This window comes from Larimichthys crocea, chromosome I (genome assembly GCF_000972845.2).
Source record: "Larimichthys crocea isolate SSNF chromosome I, L_crocea_2.0, whole genome shotgun sequence".
In the NCBI taxonomy this organism is placed as follows: domain Eukaryota; kingdom Metazoa; phylum Chordata; class Actinopteri; family Sciaenidae; genus Larimichthys; species Larimichthys crocea.
This window is the reverse complement of record NC_040011.1, coordinates 35,215,118-35,241,470: the sequence shown is the minus strand read 5'-3', so window position 1 is coordinate 35,241,470 and position 26,353 is coordinate 35,215,118. Positions and strand designations below refer to the sequence as shown.

At 42.6% G+C, this 26,353-nt stretch overlaps 2 protein-coding genes across 11 annotated transcripts in view; both read left to right on the top strand.

The window, feature by feature from the left end:
• The first annotated feature begins 1,001 nt into the window (after nucleotides 1–1,001).
• On the top strand, nucleotides 1,002–8,536 carry LOC113746611 (protocadherin beta-13). Its single transcript, XM_027282986.1, has 3 exons — nucleotides 1,002–2,660; nucleotides 3,210–3,512; nucleotides 6,398–8,536. The coding sequence occupies exons 1-3, from the start codon at nucleotides 1,002–1,004 to the stop codon at nucleotides 8,534–8,536; spliced, it is 4,101 nt and encodes a 1,366-aa protein (XP_027138787.1).
• A 208-nt stretch (nucleotides 8,537–8,744) lies between these two features.
• The window catches only part of LOC104939402 (protocadherin alpha-C2), a 28,925-nt gene continuing 11,316 nt past the window's right edge, over nucleotides 8,745–26,353 (top strand). Inside the window, exon 1 of one of the 10 annotated variants that reach the window (XM_019260568.2) lies at nucleotides 8,745–11,370. In XM_019260568.2, coding sequence (XP_019116113.2) covers nucleotides 8,986–11,370 — 2,385 coding nt within the window. In that variant the 5' untranslated portion in view covers nucleotides 8,745–8,985. Of the gene's footprint in view, nucleotides 11,371–11,599; nucleotides 14,265–14,497; nucleotides 17,270–17,693; nucleotides 20,268–20,306; nucleotides 23,180–23,371; nucleotides 26,091–26,353 lie in introns of those variants that run through there. The other 9 variants (XM_019260567.2, XM_027278400.1, XM_027278404.1 and 6 more) reach the window with 9 other exon arrangements.

Below are 26,353 nucleotides of genomic sequence, written 5' to 3'. Positions count from 1 at the left end.
CCTTTAAACAAAGCTGATTCTAAAGCAGTTATGTGCTGCCTCTGTCACACGGTGTCACTGTTGACCACCAACGCATAATGCATCTCTCTCCTCAAGTCATGACACACCCATTTATAAAGGGTGTAGGACACAGCTTTCGCAAAGATGTGCTTTTTTTAATTTAGATTTTTAGATTAACAACACGACCCGAAGACACGCCCTGAGATACTTAGTAAGAACTTCAAAATCTACCACAAATGTTTTTGGAATCTGGAGTATTGTTTCCTGTAGACGAAAGGATGCATTTTTGGGCCACTGTCTTTGTCTTGTGTGCTGTATGGCCCAGCGCTTTGTCTGTGACACGGTACTCCATAGCCGAGGAGATGGAAAGGGGTTCTGTGGTTGCGAATCTGGCTGCGGATTTGGGACTTGAGCTTGGAGGTTTGGCACAACGTGAGGTAAAACTTGATATATTCCATAACAAAAAATATCTAGATGTCAATAAAAAGACAGGGGAGTTGTATATCGTGGAAAAGATGGACAGGGAATATCTTTGTCAGACGAAAACAACGTCATGTTTTCTAAAGCTTGATGTTATCATAGAAAGCCCTTTACGCATCTTCAACATTGAACTTGGAATAACGGACATAAATGATAACGCTCCACATTTTCGACGAGACAGAGTAGAGCTGGACGTTTCAGAATCGGCCACACCGGGAGAGAGATTCTCCCTCCCTAATGCAGTGGATCCAGATGTTGGCATAAATACAATTAAAACATACAAACTCAGTGTCAGTGAACATTTCACCATCGAAATTCAGACGGGCAGTGATGGAACTCAATATGTTGATTTGGTGTTGACCAAATCTTTAGACAGAGAGGAGAACGCGGTTCATAATTTAATACTGACTGCTGTGGACGGTGGGGTCCCTGTGCGCTCTGGTACTGCTAATATTATTGTTAGAGTACAAGATACAAACGACAATCCTCCTCGATTTGACAAGCCAGTTTACGCAATTAACATGACAGAAAATTCGCCCATCGGGACCTTAGTGACGAAGCTTAACGCCACAGATCTTGATGAGGGTCTGAACTCAGAGATAGTGTACTCGTTCACTCTTTACACGTCAGAAAAAACACAAGACGTCTTTGCACTGAATCCCAACACAGGGGAGATTACTGTGAAGGGTACTATTGACTATGAAGATATGAAAGTTTATGAGATGCACGTTGAGGCGAGAGACAAAGCGACACATCCCTTACTGGGCCAGTGTAAAGTAGTCGTCCACGTAACAGATATGAATGACAATTATCCGGAAATTACCATACAGTCTGTGCAAAACACAGTGGACGAGAACATCCCAGTAGGAAGTGTCATTGCTGTGGTCGGAATAAGTGACAGAGACACTGGTGAAAATGGGAAAGTGAGCTTATCCATAAATCAGAACCTGCCATTTATTCTAAACAAGTCATCAGATAGACCCGTGCATTACAAGCTCATAGTATCTGAACCCTTGGATCGTGAATCAGTGCCCGAATATGACATCACGTTGATAGTTACAGATGCAGGAACCCCGCCTTTATCTGACAATGAAACAGTACATTTGCATCTATTGGATGTTAATGACAACGCGCCAAAGTTCCCTCAGTCATTTTATACTATACGTGTCATGGAGAATAACGCACCTGGGGCCTTGCTGAGTTCACTGACTGCGTTTGACCCTGACCTCCATGAAAACCAGTATCTAGTTTATTTCATCCTCGAAAAGGAGACAGCCAACACCTCCATGTCCATGCTGTTCTCCATCAATCCAGAGAACGGTAATCTTTACGCACTGAAAACTTTTGACTATGAAATCGAGAAAGAGTTTCTTTTCCACATCGAGGCCAGAGACTCTGGCTCTCCTCCACTCAGCAGTAACGTGACTGTCCACATCATCATTGTGGACCAGAACGACAACGCTCCAGTTATTGTGTCTCCATGGCGCGCGCATGGCTCAGTGGTGGAGGAAAAGATCCCCAGATCCACCGACAAAGGCTCTCTGGTTGCCAAGGTGATAGCCTTAGACACCGACTCGGTGCACAACTCTCGGATTACCTACCAGTTTCTACAGGTGACTGACGCCACCTTGTTCAGTCTGGACCAATACAACGGAGAGATCCGGACTATGAGGATGTTCAGTTACAGAGATCCGCGCCACCAGAGACTGGTTGTTGTTGCCAAGGACAACGGGGAGCCTGCTCTCTCTGCTACAGTCACCATCAAGCTGTCCACAATGGAGACTGCAGTCAAGGCCTACTCTGACATGACTGAGGTGCCTCTAGAATACGACATCTTTTCAGACCTAAACCTGTATTTGGTCATCGGTCTGGGCTCGGTGTCATTTCTCCTGCTGATCACCATACTGGTCACCATCGTGCTCAAGTGTCAGAAACCCAAGCCCAGCAAAGCGGCTCCTCCCTGCAGGAACAGTGTGATCAGTGAGAGGAACTCCACCATCGCAGATTCCACTCTGGTCTCCAACGATGCCTACTGGTACAGTCTGTTTCTAGCAGAGACCAGGAAAGGAAAGCTGGTGGTCAGACAGCCTGTGCCAAAGGGCTCCAGATACATCGTGTCCAGTATACCCAGAGGCACAGGACTGACAGACACTAGTGACTCAGCCGCTTCTACTCTGCAGGTAAGAATCCGTGCATTTCTGCTCACATCTTTTTACACTACAATTGAACTATCCCTTGTGAAATATAATACATTATTAATATAGAATACTAGAACATAAAATATGATAACACAGGTTTGTCACTTTGTTAAATAAATTGATGTATTGCGTTGCTTTAAGCAAACACTGCAGCACCATATAAACTTCTGATTTGTAGTTTAGTTTTAGCTACTGTATCACAACTGTATGATCTGGTAATGTGCAATAAGTGGCGCTGTTTACTCAGAAAATATCACAGGCCATGGACGCCATGACAGTGAATAATAGTCAGTGAGGTAGACCTGAATGAAACGGACAGCTCCGCGGTGCTGAAACTCCCTCCAACCTCAAACCGGACTATTTAGCTGGTGACTGGGACGAAATCATTTTTGCGATTTGAATTAGACAAATATATATTTTTTATCAAAGTCTTGACAGAAATGTTCCACATTAGCGGAAACATGCATTTTATCGGCTGAACAGCCACGAATAGTGAACCCAGACATGGCGAGCTTCGTTTTAACAATGCAGTCATACAAAAGGTACGTGTCGGTCATTTTATTCCTTTCTTTGGTTCGTAACATATCGACTTCAGTGACTCATTATTCAATACCGGAGGAGATGAAAGAAGGATCCGTTGTCGCAAACCTTGCTACCGATCTCAGCTTGGATGTTAAAACACTGAATCAGAGGAAAATGCGTCTCGACATCATTGCAAATAAGAAATATCTGGACGTGAACAAAGAGACGGGTGAGCTGTATATTGTTGAGAAGATTGACAGAGAATATATTTGTCCCACAAAATCGTCAACGTCATGCTATCTCAGACTGGAAGTAATTTTGGAAAACCCACTACGAATTTTTAACATAGAACTCGAAATTTTGGACATGAACGACAACGCCCCTCAATTTCGGAGAGACGCCATACACTTAGACATATCTGAGGCGACGCCAAAAGGAGAGAGATTCTCTCTCAGCAATGCAGTTGATCCTGATGTTGGCAGTAATTCAGTTAAAACGTATCATCTGAGTGAAAGTGAACACTTTAATATTGAAGTTCAGACTGGAAGAGACGGGTCGAAGTTTACCGATTTGATCTTAACAAAGACTTTAGATCGAGAGCAGCAAGCTGTTCATAATTTAATACTCACAGCTGTAGATGGAGGCACACCTGCTCGTTCTGGTACTGCAAGTGTTATTGTTCGTGTTTTGGACACAAATGATAACGCTCCTACATTTGACAAGACAAGTTACAATATAAAAGTAATGGAAAATTCTCCTATTGGAAGCCTTGTTATTCATCTCAATGCAACAGATTTAGATGAAGGATCAAATTCTGATTTAACATACTCATACAGTTTATATACGTCAGAGAAAACACAAGAAACATTTAATCTGAATCCTTCCACTGGTGAAATTACTGTTAAAGGAATGTTAAATTATGAAGACTTTAAGATTTATGATATGGAAATTATAGCAACTGATAAAGGAGCTAATAGTTTGTCAGGACAATGTACTATAAAGATTCTGGTTGAAGACATGAATGACAATCACCCAGAAATATCTATTAAATCATTTCAGAGTCCAGTCAATGAAAACATAGAATTAGACACAGTGATAGCTGTAGTTAGTGTCAGTGATAAAGACTCAGGTGACAATGGAGTGGTTGATCTTCATATTCCAGATAATATGCCTTTCAGACTGAGGGAATCCTCTGATAACTATTATGAATTAGTAGTGTCAGAGCCGTTAGACCGTGAGAAGGTTCCAGAATATGACATCACTTTCACTGTTACAGACAGAGGCTCTCCTCCTTTATCTGACAATGAAACTATGACGTTAGAACTGCTGGATGTTAATGACAATGTTCCACAGTTCCCTCAGTCATTTTATACTATACGTGTAACGGAGAATAACGCACCTGGGGCCTTGCTCAGTTCACTCACTGCGTTTGACCCTGACCTCCATGAAAACCAGTATCTAGTTTATTTCATCCTTGAGAAGGAGATAGCCAACACCTCCATGTCCATGCTGTTCTCCATCAATCCAGAGAACGGTAATCTTTACGCACTGAAAACTTTTGACTATGAGATCGAGAAGGAGTTTCTTTTCCACATCGAGGCCAGAGACTCTGGCTCTCCTCCACTCAGCAGTAACGTGACTGTCCACATCATCATTGTGGACCAGAACGACAACGCTCCAGTTATTGTGTCTCCATGGCGCGCGCATGGCTCAGTGGTGGAGGAAAAGATCCCCAGATCCACCGACAAAGGCTCTCTGGTTGCCAAGGTGATAGCCTTAGACACCGACTCGGTGCACAACTCTCGGATTACCTACCAGTTTCTACAGGTGACTGACGCCACCTTGTTCAGTCTGGACCAATACAACGGAGAGATCCGGACTATGAGGATGTTCAGTTACAGAGATCCGCGCCACCAGAGACTGGTTGTTGTTGCCAAGGACAACGGGGAGCCTGCTCTCTCTGCTACAGTCACCATCAAGCTGTCCACAATGGAGACTGCTGTTAAGGCCTACTCTGACATGACGGAGGTGCCTCTAGAATACGACATCTTTTCAGACCTAAACCTGTATTTGGTCATCGGTCTGGGCTCGGTGTCATTTCTCCTGCTGATCACCATACTGGTCACCATCGTGCTCAAGTGTCAGAAACCCAAGCCCAGCAAAGCGGCTCCTCCCTGCAGGAACAGTGTGATCAGTGAGAGGAACTCCACCATCGCAGATTCCACTCTGGTCTCCAACGATGCCTACTGGTACAGTCTGTTTCTAGCAGAGACCAGGAAAGGAAAGCTGGTGGTCAGACAGCCTGTGCCAAAGGGCTCCAGATACATCGTGTCCAGTATACCAAGAGGAACAGGACTGACAGATACTAGTGACTCAGCAGCTTCCACTCTGCAGGTAAGAGTCCGATGAACAATTATGTTTTCATATATAATACGTGTCAATATTGAGTGACTTGTTATTTTGCTTCATAAAAACAAGAAATCACAAAATTTCAGTCAGTGTAATGGTGTTTTTCAGCAATATCTGCAAATAACAAAACATTTAAACCCACATTTAAAATATGTATTGTAATGTGCTTCATGTGAAACACAGTTTTTCAAAATGCAAAAGGTGGCGCTGTTCTCTTAACAAACAAACGGCACTGAACACCATGACAGTCAATCGTTGTTATGCCGATTAGAGTAACCAGACAGCTCCGTGGTGCTGAAACGCTATAGCGACAACGCAATCGCCCCTTTTCAGCATCGATATACCCCGGGATAAAAATCATCAGAAATTGAAGAAATATGTTTGAGATCGGGGCCGTCAGCAAAAATCGTAATAACACCGGAAATATACATTATATTGGATAAGCTGCGTTGAACCCTGACACAACAATGGGGTCCTTTGTGACAATGCGGTCTTGCAAAAGGTATGTCTTGCTCGTTTCTCTTCTTTCTTTGGTTCGTAACATATCGACTTCAGTGACTCATTATTCCATACCGGAGGAAATGAAAGAAGGATCAGTTGTCGCAAACCTTGCTAATGACCTCAGCTTGGATGTTAAAACACTGAATCAAAGGAAGATGCGTCTCGACATCATTGCAAATAAGAAATATCTGGACGTGAACAAAGAGACTGGTGAACTGTATATTGTTGAGAAGATTGATAGAGAACACATTTGTCTTGCAAAATCATCTTGTTATCTCAGACTGGAAGTAATATTGGAAAACCCAGTGCGTATTTTTAATATAGAAGTAGAAATTTTGGACATGAACGACAACGCCCCTCAATTTCGAAGAGACGTCATACATTTAGACATATCTGAGGCGACGCCAAAAGGAGAGAGATTTTCTCTCAGTAATGCAGTTGATCCTGATGTTGGCAGTAATTCAGTTAAAACGTATCATCTCAGTGAAAGTGAAAACTTTAATATTGAAGTTCAGACTGGAAGGGAAGGGACGAAGTTTGCCGATTTGATCCTAACAAAGACTTTAGATCGAGAGCAGCAAGCTGTTCATAATTTAATACTCACAGCTGTAGATGGAGGCACACCTGCTCGTTCTGGTACTGCAAGTGTTATTGTTCGTGTTTTGGACACAAATGATAACGCTCCTACATTTGACAAGACAAGTTACAGTATAAAAGTAATGGAAAATTCTCCCATTGGAAGCCTTGTCATTCATCTCAATGCAACAGATTTAGATGAAGGATCAAATTCTGATTTAACATACTCATACAGTTTATATACGTCAGAGAAAACACAAGAAACATTTAATCTGAATCCTTCCACTGGTGAAATTACTGTTAAAGGAATGTTAAATTATGAAGACTTTAAGATTTATGATATGGAAATTATAGCAACTGATAAAGGAGCTAATAGTTTGTCAGGGCAATGTACTATAAAGATTCTGGTTGAAGACATGAATGACAATCACCCAGAAATATCTATTAAATCATTTCAGAGTCCAGTCAATGAAAACATAGAATTAGACACAGTGATAGCTGTAGTTAGTGTCAGTGATAAAGACTCAGGTGACAATGGAGTGGTTGATCTTCATATTCCAGATAATATGCCTTTCAGACTGAGGGAATCCTCTGATAACTATTATGAATTAGTAGTGTCAGAGCCGTTAGACCGTGAGAAGGTTCCAGAATATGACATCACTTTCACTGTTACAGACAGAGGCTCTCCTCCTTTATCTGACAATGAAACTATGACGTTAGAACTGCTGGATGTTAATGACAATGTTCCACAGTTCCCTCAGTCATTTTATACTATACGTGTAACGGAGAATAACGCACCTGGGGCCTTGCTCAGTTCACTCACTGCGTTTGACCCTGACCTCCATGAAAACCAGTATCTAGTTTATTTCATCCTTGAGAAGGAGATAGCCAACACCTCCATGTCCATGCTGTTCTCCATCAATCCAGAGAACGGTAATCTTTACGCACTGAAAACTTTTGACTATGAGATCGAGAAGGAGTTTCTTTTCCACATCGAGGCCAGAGACTCTGGCTCTCCTCCACTCAGCAGTAACGTGACTGTCCACATCATCATTGTGGACCAGAACGACAACGCTCCAGTTATTGTGTCTCCATGGCGCGCGCATGGCTCAGTGGTGGAGGAAAAGATCCCCAGATCCACCGACAAAGGCTCTCTGGTTGCCAAGGTGATAGCCTTAGACACCGACTCGGTGCACAACTCTCGGATTACCTACCAGTTTCTACAGGTGACTGACGCCACCTTGTTCAGTCTGGACCAATACAACGGAGAGATCCGGACTATGAGGATGTTCAGTTACAGAGATCCACGCCACCAGAGACTGGTTGTTGTTGCCAAGGACAACGGGGAGCCTGCTCTCTCTGCTACAGTCACCATCAAGCTGTCCACAATGGAGACTGCTGTTAAGGCCTACTCTGACATGACTGAGGTGCCTCTAGAATACGACATCTTTTCAGACCTAAACCTGTATTTGGTCATCGGTCTGGGCTCGGTGTCATTTCTCCTGCTGATCACCATACTGGTCACCATCGTGCTCAAGTGTCAGAAACCCAAGCCCAGCAAAGCGGCTCCTCCTTGCAGGAACAGTGTGATCAGTGAGAGGAACTCCACCATCGCAGATTCCACTCTGGTCTCCAACGATGCCTACTGGTACAGTCTGTTTCTAGCAGAGACCAGGAAAGGAAAGCTGGTGGTCAGACAGCCTGTGCCAAAGGGCTCCAGATACATCGTGTCCAGTATACCAAGAGGCACAGGACTGACAGACACTAGTGACTCAGCAGCTTCCACTCTGCAGGTAAGAGTCCAATGTGCATTGGAGCTCCTGTTCTTCTCATTCTATTTCCGTTCATAAAATATTTATGGTAACAACGTTTTGTCAGTTTGTGAAATAAATAAACATTCTGCTCAATTCAAACGAATTCGGCAGCGGATTATAAACTTAAACTCAATATTGCTTAGTAGGTTACTTTAGGTTACTATATCATTACTGTATGATCCAGTTATGTGCAATAAGTGGCGCTGTTTACTCAGAAAATATCACAGGCCATGGACGGCATGACAGTGAATAATAGTCAGTGACGCAGGCGATGAAAGGAACGGACAGCTCGTTGGTGCTGAAACTGGCCACAACGTCAAATCGGACTATTTAGCTGTTGATTGGGATGAAACAATTTTGGGATTTGAATTGGACAAATATATTTTGATCAAAGTCTTGACAGACATTTTCTAGACCAACGAAAATATGCGTTATATCGGCTAAACAGTCTCGACCGGTGAAACCACACGAGCTCCGTTTTAACAATGGAGTCATACAAAAGGTACGCGGCGCTCGTTTTTCTTATTTCTTTGGTTCGTAACATATCGACTTCAGTGACTCATTATTCAATACCGGAGGAAATGAAAGAAGGATCAGTCGTCTCCAACCTTGCTACCGACCTCAGCTTGGATGTTAAAACACTGAATCAGAGGAAGATGCGTCTCGACATCATTGCAAATAAGAAATATCTGGATGTGAACAAAGCGACGGGTGAGCTATATATTGTTGAGAAGATTGACAGAGAATATATTTGTAACACAAAATCATCTTGTTATCTAAAATTGGAAGTAATACTCGAAAATCCACTCCGAATTTTTAACATAGAAGTAGAAATTTTGGACATGAATGACAACGCCCCACAATTTCGAAGAGACGCTATTCATTTAGACATATCTGAGGCGACGCCAAAAGGAGAGAGATTCTCTCTCAGCAATGCAGTTGATCCTGATGTTGGAAGTAATTCAGTAAAAACGTATCATTTGAGTGAAAGTGAACACTTTAATATTGAAGTTCAGACTGGAAGAGATGGGTCTAAGTTTGCCGAATTAATCTTAACAAAGACGTTGGATCGAGAGCAGCAAGCTGTTCATAATTTAATACTCACAGCTGTAGATGGAGGCACACCTGCTCGTTCTGGCACGGTCAGCATTGTCGTTCATGTTTCGGACACAAATGATAACGCTCCGACATTTGACAAAGCGAGTTATAATATAAAAGTAATGGAAAATGCTCCCATTGGAAGCCTTGTTATTCATCTCAATGCAACAGATTTAGATGAAGGATCAAATTCTGATTTAACATACTCATACAGTTTATATACATCAGAGAAAACACAAGAAACATTTAATCTGAATCCTTCCACTGGTGAAATTACTGTTAAAGGAATGTTAAATTATGAAGACTTTAAGATTTATGATATGGAAATTATTGCAACTGATAAAGGAGCTAATAGTTTGTCAGGACAATGTACTATAAAGATTCTGGTTGAAGACATGAATGACAATCACCCAGAAATATCTATTAAATCATTTCAGAGTCCAGTCAATGAAAACATAGAATTAGACACGGTGATAGCTGTAGTTAGTGTCAGTGATAAAGACTCAGGTGACAATGGAGTGGTTGATCTTCATATTCCAGATAATATGCCTTTCAGACTGAGGGAATCCTCTGATAACTATTATGAATTAGTAGTGTCAGAGCCGTTAGACCGTGAGAAGGTTCCAGAATATGACATCACTTTCACTGTTACAGACAGAGGCTCTCCTCCTTTATCTGACAATGAAACTATGACGTTAGAACTGCTGGATGTTAATGACAATGTTCCACAGTTCCCTCAGTCATTTTATACTATACGTGTAACGGAGAATAACGCACCTGGGGCCTTGCTCAGTTCACTCACTGCGTTTGACCCTGACCTCCATGAAAACCAGTATCTAGTTTATTTCATCCTTGAGAAGGAGATAGCCAACACCTCCATGTCCATGCTGTTCTCCATCAATCCAGAGAACGGTAATCTTTACGCACTGAAAACTTTTGACTATGAGATCGAGAAGGAGTTTCTTTTCCACATCGAGGCCAGAGACTCTGGCTCTCCTCCACTCAGCAGTAATGTGACTGTCCACATCATCATTGTGGACCAGAACGACAACGCTCCAGTTATTGTGTCTCCATGGCGCGCGCATGGCTCAGTGGTGGAGGAAAAGATCCCCAGATCCACCGACAAAGGCTCTCTGGTTGCCAAGGTGATAGCCTTAGACACCGACTCGGTGCACAACTCTCGGATTACCTACCAGTTTCTACAGGTGACTGACGCCACCTTGTTCAGTCTGGACCAATACAACGGAGAGATCCGGACTATGAGGATGTTCAGTTACAGAGATCCGCGCCACCAGAGACTGGTTGTTGTGGCCAAAGACAACGGAGAGCCTGCTCTCTCTGCTACAGTCACCATCAAGCTGTCCACAATAGAGACTGCAGTCAAGGCCTACTCTGACCTGACGGAGGTGCCTCTAGAATACGACATCTTCTCAGACCTAAACCTGTATTTGGTCATCGGTCTGGGCTCGGTGTCATTTCTCCTGTTGATCACCATACTGGTCACCATCGTGCTCAAGTGTCAGAAACCCAAGCCCAGCAAAGCGGCTCCTCCCTGCAGGAACAGTGTGATCAGTGAGAGGAACTCCACCATCGCAGATTCCACTCTGGTCTCCAACGATGCCTACTGGTACAGTCTGTTTCTAGCAGAGACCAGGAAAGGAAAGCTGGTGGTCAGACAGCCTGTGCCAAAGGGCTCCAGATACATCGTGTCCAGTATACCAAGAGGCACAGGACTGACAGACACTAGTGACTCAGCAGCTTCCACTCTGCAGGTAAGAGTCCGGTGAACAATTCTGTTTTCACATTCATCATATATCAACATTTAGTGATATTTTATTCCACATCATAAACATTTTGAGATCACAAAATTTCAGTAAGTCTAATGATCATTTTCAGCAATATCTCAAAGTAACAAATATTTAAAGCCACATTAAAACCATTCAGATATAATGTAATGTGCTTCATGTGAAACACAGTTTTTCAAAATGCAAAAGGTGGCGCTGTTCTCTTAACAAACAAACGGCACTGAACGCCATGACAGTCAATCGTTGTTATGCCGATTAGAGTAACCAGACAGCTCCGTGGTGCTGAAACGCTATAGCGACAACGCAATCGACCTTTTACAGCATCGATATACCCCGGGAATAAAATCAGAAATTGAAAGAATATGTTTGAGATCAGGGCCGTCAGCATAAAACCCCATAACACTGGAAATATACATTATATTGGATAAGCTGCGTTAAACCCTGACACAACAATGGGGTCCTTTGTGACAATGCGGTCCTGCAAAAGGTATGTCGTGCTCATTTCTCTTCTTTCTTTGGTTCGTAACATATCGACTTCAGTGACTCATTATTCCATACCGGAGGAAATGAAAGAAGGATCAGTTGTCGCAAACCTTGCTAACGATCTCAACTTGGATGTTAAAACACTGAATCAGAGGAAGATGCGTCTCGACATCATTGCAAATAAGAAATATCTGGATGTGAACAAAGAGACTGGAGAACTCTATATTGTTGAGAAGATTGACAGAGAATATCTTTGTCCCACAAAGTCATCAACTTCATGTTATCTAAAACTGGAAGTAATACTGGAAAATCCAGTTCGTATTTTTAATATAGAAGTAGAAATTTTGGACATGAACGACAACGCCCCACAATTTCGAAGAGACGTCATACATTTAGACATATCTGAGGCGACGCCAAAAGGAGAGAGATTTTCTCTCAGCAATGCAGTTGATCCTGATGTTGGAAGTAATTCAGTTAAAACATATCATTTGAGCGAAAGTGAAAACTTTAATATTGAAGTTCAGACTGGAAGAGACGGGTCTAAGTTTGCAGAATTAATCTTAACAAAGACTTTAGATCGAGAGCAGCAAGCTGTTCATAATTTAATACTCACAGCTGTAGATGGAGGCACACCTGCTCGTTCTGGTACTGCCAGTGTTATTGTTCGTGTTTTGGACACAAATGATAACGCTCCTGCATTTGACAAGACAAGTTACAGTATAAAAGTAATGGAAAATTCTCCCATTGGAAGCCTTGTCATTCATCTCAATGCAACAGATTTAGATGAAGGATCAAATTCTGATTTAACATACTCATACAGTTTATATACGTCAGAGAAAACACAAGAAACATTTAATCTGAATCCTTCCACTGGTGAAATTACTGTTAAAGGAATGTTAAATTATGAAGACTTTAAGATTTATGATATGGAAATTATAGCAACTGATAAAGGAGCTAATAGTTTGTCAGGACAATGTACTATAAAGATTCTGGTTGAAGACATGAATGACAATCACCCAGAAATATCTATTAAATCATTTCAGAGTCCAGTCAATGAAAACATAGAATTAGACACAGTGATAGCTGTAGTTAGTGTCAGTGATAAAGACTCAGGTGACAATGGAGTGGTTGATCTTCATATTCCAGATAATATGCCTTTCAGACTGAGGGAATCCTCTGATAACTATTATGAATTAGTAGTGTCAGAGCCGTTAGACCGTGAGAAGGTTCCAGAATATGACATCACTTTCACTGTTACAGACAGAGGCTCTCCTCCTTTATCTGACAATGAAACTATGACGTTAGAACTGCTGGATGTTAATGACAATGTTCCACAGTTCCCTCAGTCATTTTATACTATACGTGTAACGGAGAATAACGCACCTGGGGCCTTGCTCAGTTCACTGACTGCGTTTGACCCTGACCTCCATGAAAACCAGTATCTAGTTTATTTCATCCTTGAGAAGGAGATAGCCAACACATCCATGTCCATGTTGTTCTCCATCAATCCAGAGAACGGAAATCTTTACGCACTGAAAACTTTTGACTATGAGATCGAAAAGGAGTATCTTTTCCACATCGAGGCCAGAGACTCTGGCTCTCCTCCACTCAGCAGTAACGTGACCGTCCACATCATCATTGTGGACCAGAACGACAACGCTCCAGTTATTGTGTCTCCATGGCGCGCGCATGGCTCAGTGGTGGAGGAAAAGATCCCCAGATCCACCGACAAAGGCTCTCTGGTTGCCAAGGTGATAGCCTTAGACACCGACTCGGTGCACAACTCTCGGATTACCTACCAGTTTCTACAGGTGACTGACGCCACCTTGTTCAGTCTGGACCAATACAACGGAGAGATCCGGACTATGAGGATGTTCAGTTACAGAGATCCGCGCCACCAGAGACTGGTTGTTGTGGCCAAGGACAACGGAGAGCCTGCTCTCTCTGCTACAGTCACCATCAAGCTGTCCACAATGGAGACTGCAGTCAAGGCCTACTCTGACATGACTGAGGTGCCTCTTGAATACGACATCTTTTCAGACCTAAACCTGTATTTGGTCATCGGTCTGGGCTCGGTGTCATTTCTCCTGCTGATCACCATACTGGTCACCATCGTGCTCAAGTGTCAGAAACCCAAGCCCAGCAAAGCGGCTCCTCCCTGCAGGAACAGTGTGATCAGTGAGAGGAACTCCACCATCGCAGATTCCACTCTGGTCTCCAACGATGCCTACTGGTACAGTCTGTTTCTAGCAGAGACCAGGAAAGGAAAGCTGGTGGTCAGACAGCCTGTGCCAAAGGGCTCCAGATACATCGTGTCCAGTATACCAAGAGGCACAGGACTGACTGACACCAGTGACTCAGCAGCTTCCACTCTGCAGGTAAATAAATACAGTTTCAAATAAATACAACCCTTGGGCTTTTCTGTAAACGTCATGAAAACCTAATTCACCCAGTATTTCCATGTGTCTTCCTGGGTCCAAACATGGTAAAAACATAACAATAGAAGACACATTAACCGTACTTTGGGATTCAGACATGCCTGTTAAGTGAATTAGGTTACAAATCTAGACTACAAAAAATCCTTCGTACAGAATTAGTATCATGTATAACAGTTTAAACTTCGTTTATTTATTTTAAATAATTCGACATTGCAATAACCTCCCCGCAAACCTGCGATGATGCATATACATGTTTTCTGGCACTTAAGTGTCGCTGTTCTCCAGTTTAACACCATAATCGGCGACTTTCGAGACGCCATGACAGTGTCTCAAAAGCAGACAGACCGGACAGCGGCAAAAAAGAGGGTGGACAGCTCCTGGTGCTGAACGGGCTATAAAGGATTTATTACGTACTAATTTCTCTTACGCTCACATTTTTTTGAATGAAACGCGTCTTTAAAGTATATCATCGTTGCCATTTCCTTTGCTGCATTTGAACTGACTCACTGAAAAAAGAACATTCATTCAGCGGTCTAACAATGAACAGGCAGAACACTGGAAATTCTTGGAGGAGGTATGCGTCCGCGCTTTTGTTTGTCGGTACGTTTGCAAACACGGTTCTTGCCGTGACTCATTATTCTGTTCCCGAAGAATTGGAGGCAGGGTCGGTTGTCGCCAATTTAGGCTCCGATTTAGGTTTAGACGTGAAGACTCTGAGTAAGCGGAAGATGCGGTTAGACATCATATCCAGCAAAAGATACCTGGATGTGAACAAAGAAACCGGGGAGATATACATCGTTGAGAGGATTGACAGAGAGTACCTCTGTGCAATAAAGACACCGACATGTTTCCTAAAAATGGAAGCTATTGTAGAGAACCCGCAAAGAATATTTTATATCGAAATTGAAATTACGGATATCAATGACAACGCTCCTCACTTCCGACGAGACACTATAAACTTGGATATTATGGAATCAACCTCGGCTGGTGAGAGATTCTCTGTTAATAATGCTGTTGACCCCGATCTTGGATCAAATTCAGTTAAAACATACCTTCTGAGCCAAAGTGAGCACTTTGACATAGAAATTCAAACCGGAAGAGACGGATCCAAATTTGCTGATTTAATATTAAAGAAGGGTTTAGACCGAGAAAAGCAAGCAGTACACAATTTAATACTCACTGCTGTGGATGGCGGAGTCCCCACTCGCACAGGCACAGCCAGTATCGTTGTCCGTGTGGTAGATACTAATGACAACGCCCCAACTTTCGAAAAAGATAATTATGACGTTAATATTACGGAAAACTCTCCTGTTGGAAGTCTTGTCATGAAACTGAATGCTACAGATTTAGATGAGGGATCAAATGCGCAGATCGAATACACGTATAGTTTGTACACATCAGAAAAAACGCAAGAGACATTTAACTTGAATCCATCCACTGGTGAAATAACAGTTAAGGGAATGCTGAATTTTGAAGATATTCGTAATTATGAAATGGAAATCATAGCGATGGATAAAGGAGCCAATAGTTTATCAGGTCAGTGCAAATTAAACATTTCTGTAGCAGATATGAATGACAATCATCCAGAAATATCCATCAAATCATTTCAAAGTCCGATAAAAGAAAATGAACTGTTAGACACAGTGATAGCTGTAGTTAGTGTCAGTGATAAAGACTCAGGTGACAATGGAGTGGTTGATCTTCATATTCCAGATAATATGCCTTTCAGACTGAGGGAATCCTCTGATAACTATTATGAATTAGTAGTGTCAGAGCCGTTAGACCGCGAGAAGGTTCCAGAATATGACATCACTTTCACTGTTACAGACAGAGGCTCTCCTCCTTTATCTGACAATGAAACTATGACGTTAGAACTGCTGGATGTTAATGACAATGTTCCACAGTTCCCTCAGTCATTTTATACTATACGTGTAACGGAGAATAACGCACCTGGGGCCTTGCTCAGTTCACTCACTGCGTTTGACCCTGACCTCCATGAAAACCAGTATCTAGTTTATTTCATCCTTGAGAAGGAGATAGCCAACACCTCCATGTCCATGCTGTTCTCCATCAATCCAGAGAACGGTAATCTTTACGCACTGAAAACTTTTGACTATGAGATCGAGAAGGAGTTTCTTTTCCACATCGAGGCCAGAGACTCTGGCTCTCCTCCACTCAGCAGTAACGTGACTGTCCACATCATCATTGTGGACCAGAACGACAACGCTCCAGTTATTGTGTCTCCATGGCGCGCGCATGGCTCAGTGGTGGAGGAAAAGATCCCCAGATCCACCGACAAAGGCTCTCTGGTTGCCAAGGTGATAGCCTTAGACACCGACTCGGTGCACAACTCTCGGATTACCTACCAGTTTCTACAGGTGACTGACGCCACCTTGTTCAGTCTGGACCAATACAACGGAGAGATCCGGACTATGAGGATGTTCAGTTACAGAGATCCGCGCCACCAGAGACTGGTTGTTGTTGCCAAGGACAACGGGGAGCCTGCTCTCTCTGCTACAGTCACCATCAAGCTGTCCACAATGGAGACTGCAGTCAAGGCCTACTCTGACATGACTGAGGTGCCTCTAGAATACGACATCTTTTCAGACCTAAACCTGTATTTGGTCATCGGTCTGGGCTCGGTGTCATTTCTCCTGCTGATCACCATACTGGTCACCATCGTGCTCAAGTGTCAGAAACCCAAGCCCAGCAAAGCGGCTCCTCCCTGCAGGAACAGTGTGATCAGTGAGAGGAACTCCACCATCGCAGATTCCACTCTGGTCTCCAACGATGCCTACTGGTACAGTCTGTTTCTAGCAGAGACCAGGAAAGGAAAGCTGGTGGTCAGACAGCCTGTGCCAAAGGGCTCCAGATACATCGTGTCCAGTATACCAAGAGGCACAGGACTGACAGACACAAGTGACTCAGCAGCTTCCACTTTGCAGGTGAGACTCTTTTGTGATCCAAGACTTGCAAGTGTTGTAACACTGTTATACCACATGTGAGTTGAAACATTCATGGGCAGACACTTTTCAAATACCTAGAGAGGACAATCAACTTTGCAAACTTTCTTTTTGAAAAGTGTCTTTTTTATTTTAGCTTTTCAGTCAGAAGAACATACTTTGATTAGTATTAGGACAAAGACTCTACCAAAACGAGAACACAAAAGGTAAAACAAACAAACAAACCAAAAAACAAAAAACAACCGGTCTCTAAGACAGCTAGATACGATGATTAATACTTGTGATACACAACAGTAATTTATGTTTTTTATTAAAACATCGATGCCAGGGTCTGTTTCTTACGCGCAGCGTCGCTGTTTCTCAGCCATATATACTTTCTTACATCACGGTCGCCATGGCACTTATCGTTTTACTGATACAGAGAGAGCGGCGAATGGACTGCTACTGTTGTTTGGATTTGAAGGATATCTCAGTGTCTGTTCTTCATTTGGGAATTTGGCTGAAGCTTTACAGCATTACTAAATCCGACGCGGAATGGTTTAGACTACGCTGAAGAAAACGACGATCTGTGGTAACAATGGGAGGTTTTATCTGTTCTGAAAACTGGAAAAGGTATGTGCCGACAATTCTTCTTTTCAGTGTCACCTTAAATTTCGCGTCAGCTGTGACACACTATTCTGTCCCAGAGGAGCTCGAAGAAGGCTCTGTAGTCGCAAATTTAGCTGGAGATTTGGGACTAGAAGTGAAAGCCTTAGTCGAACGCAAAATGCGCATCGAGACCATAACCAATCGCAAATACCTGGACGTGAACAAAGAAACAGGGGAGCTGTACATCGTTGAACGGATCGACAGGGAGGCACTCTGTCCCGCAAAGACATCATGTTATCTCAAAATGGAAGCAATAATTGAAAACCCCAAAAGAATATTCTATATCGAATTGGAGATAATGGACATAAATGACAACGCACCTCATTTTAGAAGAGACACAATAGATTTAGATATTTCAGAGGCTACGCAGGCTGGTGAACGCTTTTCTGTGAGCAATGCAGTTGATCCAGACGTTGGTTCAAACTCTGTAAAAACGTATCACTTGAGCGAAAGCGATTATTTTACAATAGACATTCAAACCGGAAGAGACGGATCCAAATTTGCTGATTTAATACTAAAAAAGACTTTGGATCGAGAGAAACAGGCTGTTCATTATTTAATACTCACAGCTGTAGATGGCGGTATGCCTTCTCGTTCTGGTACTGCCAGCATTATTGTTCATGTATTAGACACAAACGACAACGCCCCTGCATTTGAGGAAGAGAGCTACCACGTCAGCGTAATGGAAAATTCTCCCATTGGAAGTCTTGTTATTCATGTAAATGCAACAGATTTAGATGAAGGATCAAATTCTGATTTAATATACTCATACAGTTTATATACATCAGAGAAAACTCAAGAAACTTTTAATTTAAACCCAAACACTGGTGAGATTACTGTTAAAGGAGTATTAAATTATGAAGATTTCAGGATTTATGATATGGAAATTATAGCAACTGATAAAGGAGCTAATAGTTTGTCAGGACAATGTAAACTAAAAATTCTCGTCGAGGACATGAATGACAATCACCCAGAAATATCTATTAAATCATTTCAGAGTCCAGTCAATGAAAACATAGAATTAGACACAGTGATAGCTGTAGTTAGTGTCAGTGATAAAGACTCAGGTGACAATGGAGTGGTTGATCTTCATATTCCAGATAATATGCCTTTCAGACTGAGGGAATCCTCTGATAACTATTATGAATTAGTAGTGTCAGAGCCGTTAGACCGTGAGAAGGTTCCAGAATATGACATCACTTTCACTGTTACAGACAGAGGCTCTCCTCCTTTATCTGACAATGAAACTATGACGTTAGAACTGCTGGATGTTAATGACAATGTTCCACAGTTCCCTCAGTCATTTTATACTATACGTGTAACGGAGAATAACGCACCTGGGGCCTTGCTCAGTTCACTCACTGCGTTTGACCCTGACCTCCATGAAAACCAGTATCTAGTTTATTTCATCCTTGAGAAGGAGATAGCCAACACCTCCATGTCCATGCTGTTCTCCATCAATCCAGAGAACGGTAATCTTTACGCACTGAAAACTTTTGACTATGAGATCGAGAAGGAGTTTCTTTTCCACATCGAGGCCAGAGACTCTGGCTCTCCTCCACTCAGCAGTAACGTGACTGTCCACATCATCATTGTGGACCAGAACGACAACGCTCCAGTTATTGTGTCTCCATGGCGCGCGCATGGCTCAGTGGTGGAGGAAAAGATCCCCAGATCCACCGACAAAGGCTCTCTGGTTGCCAAGGTGATAGCCTTAGACACCGACTCGGTGCACAACTCTCGGATTACCTACCAGTTTCTACAGGTGACTGACGCCACCTTGTTCAGTCTGGACCAATACAACGGAGAGATCCGGACTATGAGGATGTTCAGTTACAGAGATCCGCGCCACCAGAGACTGGTTGTTGTTGCCAAGGACAATGGGGAGCCTGCTCTCTCTGCTACAGTCACCATCAAGCTGTCCACAATGGAGACTGCAGTCAAGGCCTACTCTGACATGACTGAGGTGCCTCTAGAATACGACATCTTTTCAGACCTAAACCTGTATTTGGTCATCGGTCTGGGCTCGGTGTCATTTCTCCTGCTGATCACCATACTGGTCACCATCGTGCTCAAGTGTCAGAAACCCAAGCCCAGCAAAGCGGCTCCTCCCTGCAGGAACAGTGTGATCAGTGAGAGGAACTCCACCATCGCAGATTCCACTCTGGTCTCCAACGATGCCTACTGGTACAGTCTGTTTCTAGCAGAGACCAGGAAAGGAAAGCTGGTGGTCAGACAGCCTGTGCCAAAGGGCTCCAGATATATCGTGTCCAGTATACCAAGAGGCACAGGACTGACTGACACTAGTGACTCAGCAGCTTCTACTCTGCAGGTATGAACATATATGAATTTTCTCATGTACGTCTTCGTGTTTGCCATAATTTAACTTGCAGTTTCCCTACGTATAGTATTAAGAAATAACGCCTCTAAATGGTTGGAAAAAAATCCAACAAAAATGCTTTCATCGATATCTGAAGCAGTCACACAACACTCACGTTCAAACTTTAAAACGTCGTTGCTTTGTTAAGTAAACTGATTTCAAACAGTTTCTTACAATTTACAAAGGGTGGCGCTGTTCACTCGATAAAATTACTAACCCACGTTCGCCATGACAGGAAATGTAAAAGCGGTGCAGCCTCAAAGAGCCGGAGAGCTCCGTGGTGCTGAAACATACATTTAAGGCGAGAAAGGCAACATTGCTTTTATAGGGGTCAATATATTCACGGATTAAAATTTCCAACAACAGGGTTGGACGGAGACCTTGAAGTAAAGATTTTAAATGAGTGGATACAGTGCGTTATTTGAACTGACGTTTTAATAGCCGTGAATAGAAGAACAATAATGCGGTCTGAGGTAACAATGCAGTCACGAAAAAGGTATGTGGCGTTTGTTATTTTTTCTTTCGTTCATCATGTAACTGCCTCAGTGACTCATTACTCAATACCAGAGGAGATGAAAGAAGGATCAGTTGTCGCAAACCTTGCTAACGATCTCAGCTTGGATGTTACAACACTGAATCAGAGGAAGATGCGTCTCGACATCATTGCAAATAAGAAATATCTGGACGTGAACAAAGAGACTGGTGAACTGTATATTGTTGAGAAGATTGACAGAGAATATCTTTGTACAAAAATGCTGACATTGTGCTACTTGAAAATGGAAGTAATATTAGAAAACCCTGTACGAATTTTTAATATAGAAGTAGAAGTTTTGGACATGAACGACAACGCCCCACAATTTCGAAGAGACGTCATACATTTAGACCTATCTGAGGCGACACCAAAAGGAGAGAGATTCTCTCTCAGTAATGCAGTTGATCCTGATGTTGGAAGTAATTCAGTTAAAACGTATCATTTGAGTGAAAGTGAACACTTTAATATTGAAGTTCAGACTGGAAGAGATGGGTCTAAGTTTGCAGAATTGATCTTGAAACAGACGTTAGATCGAGAGCAGCAAGCTGTTCATAATTTAATACTCACAGCTGTAGATGGAGGCACACCTGCTCGTTCTGGTACTGCAAGTGTTATTGTTCGTGTTTTGGACACAAATGATAACGCTCCTGTATTTGACAAAGCGAGTTATAATATAAAAGTAATGGAAAATTCTCCCATTGGAAGCCTTGTCATTCATCTCAATGCAACAGATTTAGATGAAGGATCAAATTCTGATTTAACATACTCATACAGTTTATATACGTCAGAGAAAACACAAGAAACATTTAATCTGAATCCTTCAACTGGTGAAATTACTGTTAAAGGAATGTTAAATTATGAAGACTTTAAGATTTATGATATGGAAATTATAGCAACTGATAAAGGAGCTAATAGTTTGTCAGGGCAATGTACTATAAAGATTCTGGTTGAAGACATGAATGACAATCACCCAGAAATATCTATTAAATCATTTCAGAGTCCAGTCAATGAAAACATAGAATTAGACACAGTGATAGCTGTAGTTAGTGTCAGTGATAAAGACTCAGGTGACAATGGAGTGGTTGATCTTCATATTCCAGATAATATGCCTTTCAGACTGAGGGAATCCTCTGATAACTATTATGAATTAGTAGTGTCAGAGCCGTTAGACCGTGAGAAGGTTCCAGAATATGACATCACTTTCACTGTTACAGACAGAGGCTCTCCTCCTTTATCTGACAATGAAACTATGACGTTAGAACTGCTGGATGTTAATGACAATGTTCCACAGTTCCCTCAGTCATTTTATACTATACGTGTAACGGAGAATAACGCACCTGGGGCCTTGCTCAGTTCACTCACTGCGTTTGACCCTGACCTCCATGAAAACCAGTATCTAGTTTATTTCATCCTTGAGAAGGAGATAGCCAACACCTCCATGTCCATGCTGTTCTCCATCAATCCAGAGAACGGTAATCTTTACGCACTGAAAACTTTTGACTATGAGATCGAGAAGGAGTTTCTTTTCCACATCGAGGCCAGAGACTCTGGCTCTCCTCCACTCAGCAGTAACGTGACTGTCCACATCATCATTGTGGACCAGAACGACAACGCTCCAGTTATTGTGTCTCCATGGCGCGCGCATGGCTCAGTGGTGGAGGAAAAGATCCCCAGATCCACCGACAAAGGCTCTCTGGTTGCCAAGGTGATAGCCTTAGACACCGACTCGGTGCACAACTCTCGGATTACCTACCAGTTTCTACAGGTGACTGACGCCACCTTGTTCAGTCTGGACCAATACAACGGAGAGATCCGGACTATGAGGATGTTCAGTTACAGAGATCCGCGCCACCAGAGACTGGTTGTTGTTGCCAAGGACAACGGGGAGCCAGCTCTCTCTGCTACAGTCACCATCAAGCTGTCCACAATGGAGACTGCAGTCAAGGCCTACTCTGACATGACTGAGGTGCCTCTAGAATACGACATCTTCTCAGACCTAAACCTGTATTTGGTCATCGGTCTGGGCTCGGTGTCATTTCTCCTGCTGATCACCATACTGGTCACCATCGTGCTCAAGTGTCAGAAACCCAAGCCCAGCAAAGCGGCTCCTCCCTGCAGGAACAGTGTGATCAGTGAGAGGAACTCCACCATCGCAGATTCCACTCTGGTCTCCAACGATGCCTACTGGTACAGTCTGTTTCTAGCAGAGACCAGGAAAGGAAAGCTGGTGGTCAGACAGCCTGTGCCAAAGGGCTCCAGATACATCGTGTCCAGTATACCAAGAGGCACAGGACTGACAGACACTAGTGACTCAGCAGCTTCCACACTGCAGGTGAGAAAGTAATCAACAATTTTGTTTTAATAAGTGTCCTTTATCGCTGAGTCACATTTTGTCTTACAGTGTCGATTTTTCTGGTGTGATTCAACTTCAAAATCAAAGCTTATATAGAACGTTGATAAATCTAGACATTCTTGCCGATAATATTACATTTATCGTCACACTGGTATAAATCATTTAAATTAAAAGTTATATTAGTTTAAACGCAGTCAAAAGAGACTTGCAAAAACCCAAAAGGTGGCGCTGTTTTGTCAGCAAAATCCCAACCCATGAACGTAATGACAGTGTATCAGAGGGAGGATTTTTTTTCAAACAACCGAACAGTTCCGTGGACCTAAGACTCCTTTCCGAAAAGGCACTTTCGCTTCCTAACGACGCGATATTATTCGGATTAAAATGATATGAATATGTTTGTGATTACGACCGCCACTGAAAGAATCTGAACTTTGGAAAAGGACATTATATTCTTTGATGTGCGGTGATCGTGCACAAAACGATAGGGTCCGTTGTGACAATGCAGTCCTGCAAAAGGTTCGTACTGCTCGTTTTTCTTATTTTTTTGGTTCGTAACATATCTACTTCAGTGACTCATTACTCCATACCCGAGGAAATGAAAGAAGGATCAGTTGTCGCAAACCTTGCTAACGATCTCAACTTGGATGTGAAAACGCTGAATCAGAGGAAGATGCGTCTCGACATCATTGCAAATAAAAAATATCTGGACGTGAACAAAGAGACTGGTGAGCTGAATGTTGTTGAGAAAATAGACAGAGAATATCTTTGCACTACGAAGTCGTCCACGTCTTGTTATCTCAAACTGGAAGTAATCTTAGAAAACCCACTAAGAATTTTTAATATAGAAGTAGAAATTTTGGATATGAACGACAACGCCCCACAATTTCGAAGAGACGTCATACATTTAGACATATCTGAGGCGACGCCAAAAGGAGAGAGATTCTCTCTCAGTAATGCAGTTGATCCTGATGTTGGCAGTAATTCAGTAAAAACCTATCATCTGAGTGAAAGTGAATATTTTAACATTGAAGTTCAGACTGGAAGAGACGGGTCGAAGTTTGCCGAATTAATCTTAACAAAGACTTTAGATCGAGAGCAGCAAGCTGTTCATACTTTAATACTCACAGCTGTAGATGGAGGCACACCTGCTCGTTCTGGGACGGTCAGTATTGTTGTTCATGTTTTGGACACAAATGATAACGCTCCTGTATTTGACAAAGCGAGTTATAATATAAAAGTAATGGAAAATTCTCCCATTGGAAGCCTTGTCATTCATCTCAATGCAACAGATTTAGATGAAGGATCAAATTCTGATTTAACATACTCATACAGTTTATATACGTCAGAGAAAACACAAGAAACATTTAATCTGAATCCTTCCACTGGTGAAATTACTGTTAAAGGAATGTTAAATTATGAAGACTTTAAGATTTATGATATGGAAATTATAGCAACTGATAAAGGAGCTAATAGTTTGTCAGGACAATGTACTATAAAGATTCTGGTTGAAGACATGAATGACAATCACCCAGAAATATCTATTAAATCATTTCAGAGTCCAGTCAATGAAAACATAGAATTAGACACAGTGATAGCTGTAGTTAGTGTCAGTGATAAAGACTCAGGTGACAATGGAGTGGTTGATCTTCATATTCCAGATAATATGCCTTTCAGACTGAGGGAATCCTCTGATAACTATTATGAATTAGTAGTGTCAGAGCCGTTAGACCGTGAGAAGGTTCCAGAATATGACATCACTTTCACTGTTACAGACAGAGGCTCTCCTCCTTTATCTGACAATGAAACTATGACGTTAGAACTGCTGGATGTTAATGACAATGTTCCACAGTTCCCTCAGTCATTTTATACTATACGTGTAACGGAGAATAACGCACCTGGGGCCTTGCTCAGTTCACTCACTGCGTTTGACCCTGACCTCCATGAAAACCAGTATCTAGTTTATTTCATCCTTGAGAAGGAGATAGCCAACACCTCCATGTCCATGCTGTTCTCCATCAATCCAGAGAACGGTAATCTTTACGCACTGAAAACTTTTGACTATGAGATCGAGAAGGAGTTTCTTTTCCACATCGAGGCCAGAGACTCTGGCTCTCCTCCACTCAGCAGTAACGTGACTGTCCACATCATCATTGTGGACCAGAACGACAACGCTCCAGTTATTGTGTCTCCATGGCGCGCGCATGGCTCAGTGGTGGAGGAAAAGATCCCCAGATCCACCGACAAAGGCTCTCTGGTTGCCAAGGTGATAGCCTTAGACACCGACTCGGTGCACAACTCTCGGATTACCTACCAGTTTCTACAGGTGACTGACGCCACCTTGTTCAGTCTGGACCAATACAACGGAGAGATCCGGACTATGAGGATGTTCAGTTACAGAGATCCGCGCCACCAGAGACTGGTTGTTGTTGCCAAAGACAACGGGGAGCCTGCTCTCTCTGCTACAGTCACCATCAAGCTGTCCACAATGGAGACTGCTGTTAAGGCCTACTCTGACATGACTGAGGTGCCTCTAGAATACGACATCTTTTCAGACCTAAACCTGTATTTGGTCATCGGTCTAGGCTCGGTGTCATTTCTCCTGCTGATCACCATACTGGTCACCATCGTGCTCAAGTGTCAGAAACCCAAGCCCAGCAAAGCGGCTCCTCCCTGCAGGAACAGTGTGATCAGTGAGAGGAACTCCACCATCGCAGATTCCACTCTGGTCTCCAACGATGCCTACTGGTACAGTCTGTTTCTAGCAGAGACCAGGAAAGGAAAGCTGGTGGTCAGACAGCCTGTGCCAAAGGGCTCCAGATACATCGTGTCCAGTATACCAAGAGGCACAGGACTGACTGACACCAGTGACTCAGCAGCTTCTACTCTGCAGGTATGGGAAGACCTCATTTAAACATCTGATTGGCAAAGACATTCTGATAATGTCTGCCAATTATACTTTAAATTGAGCATACAAATCATTACATTGTAAAGCAGCCATTGTTTGGTACTCGCAATATTGAAGAATTGCACTGTATACTCTTTCCAAGTATATACTCCAATTAGAAACCAAACTCTCAAAATGCGCAATGTATTGTTAGAATCAATACTGAAACTTATAAACAGTCTTCATTATGGTAACACATTTTAAACCAT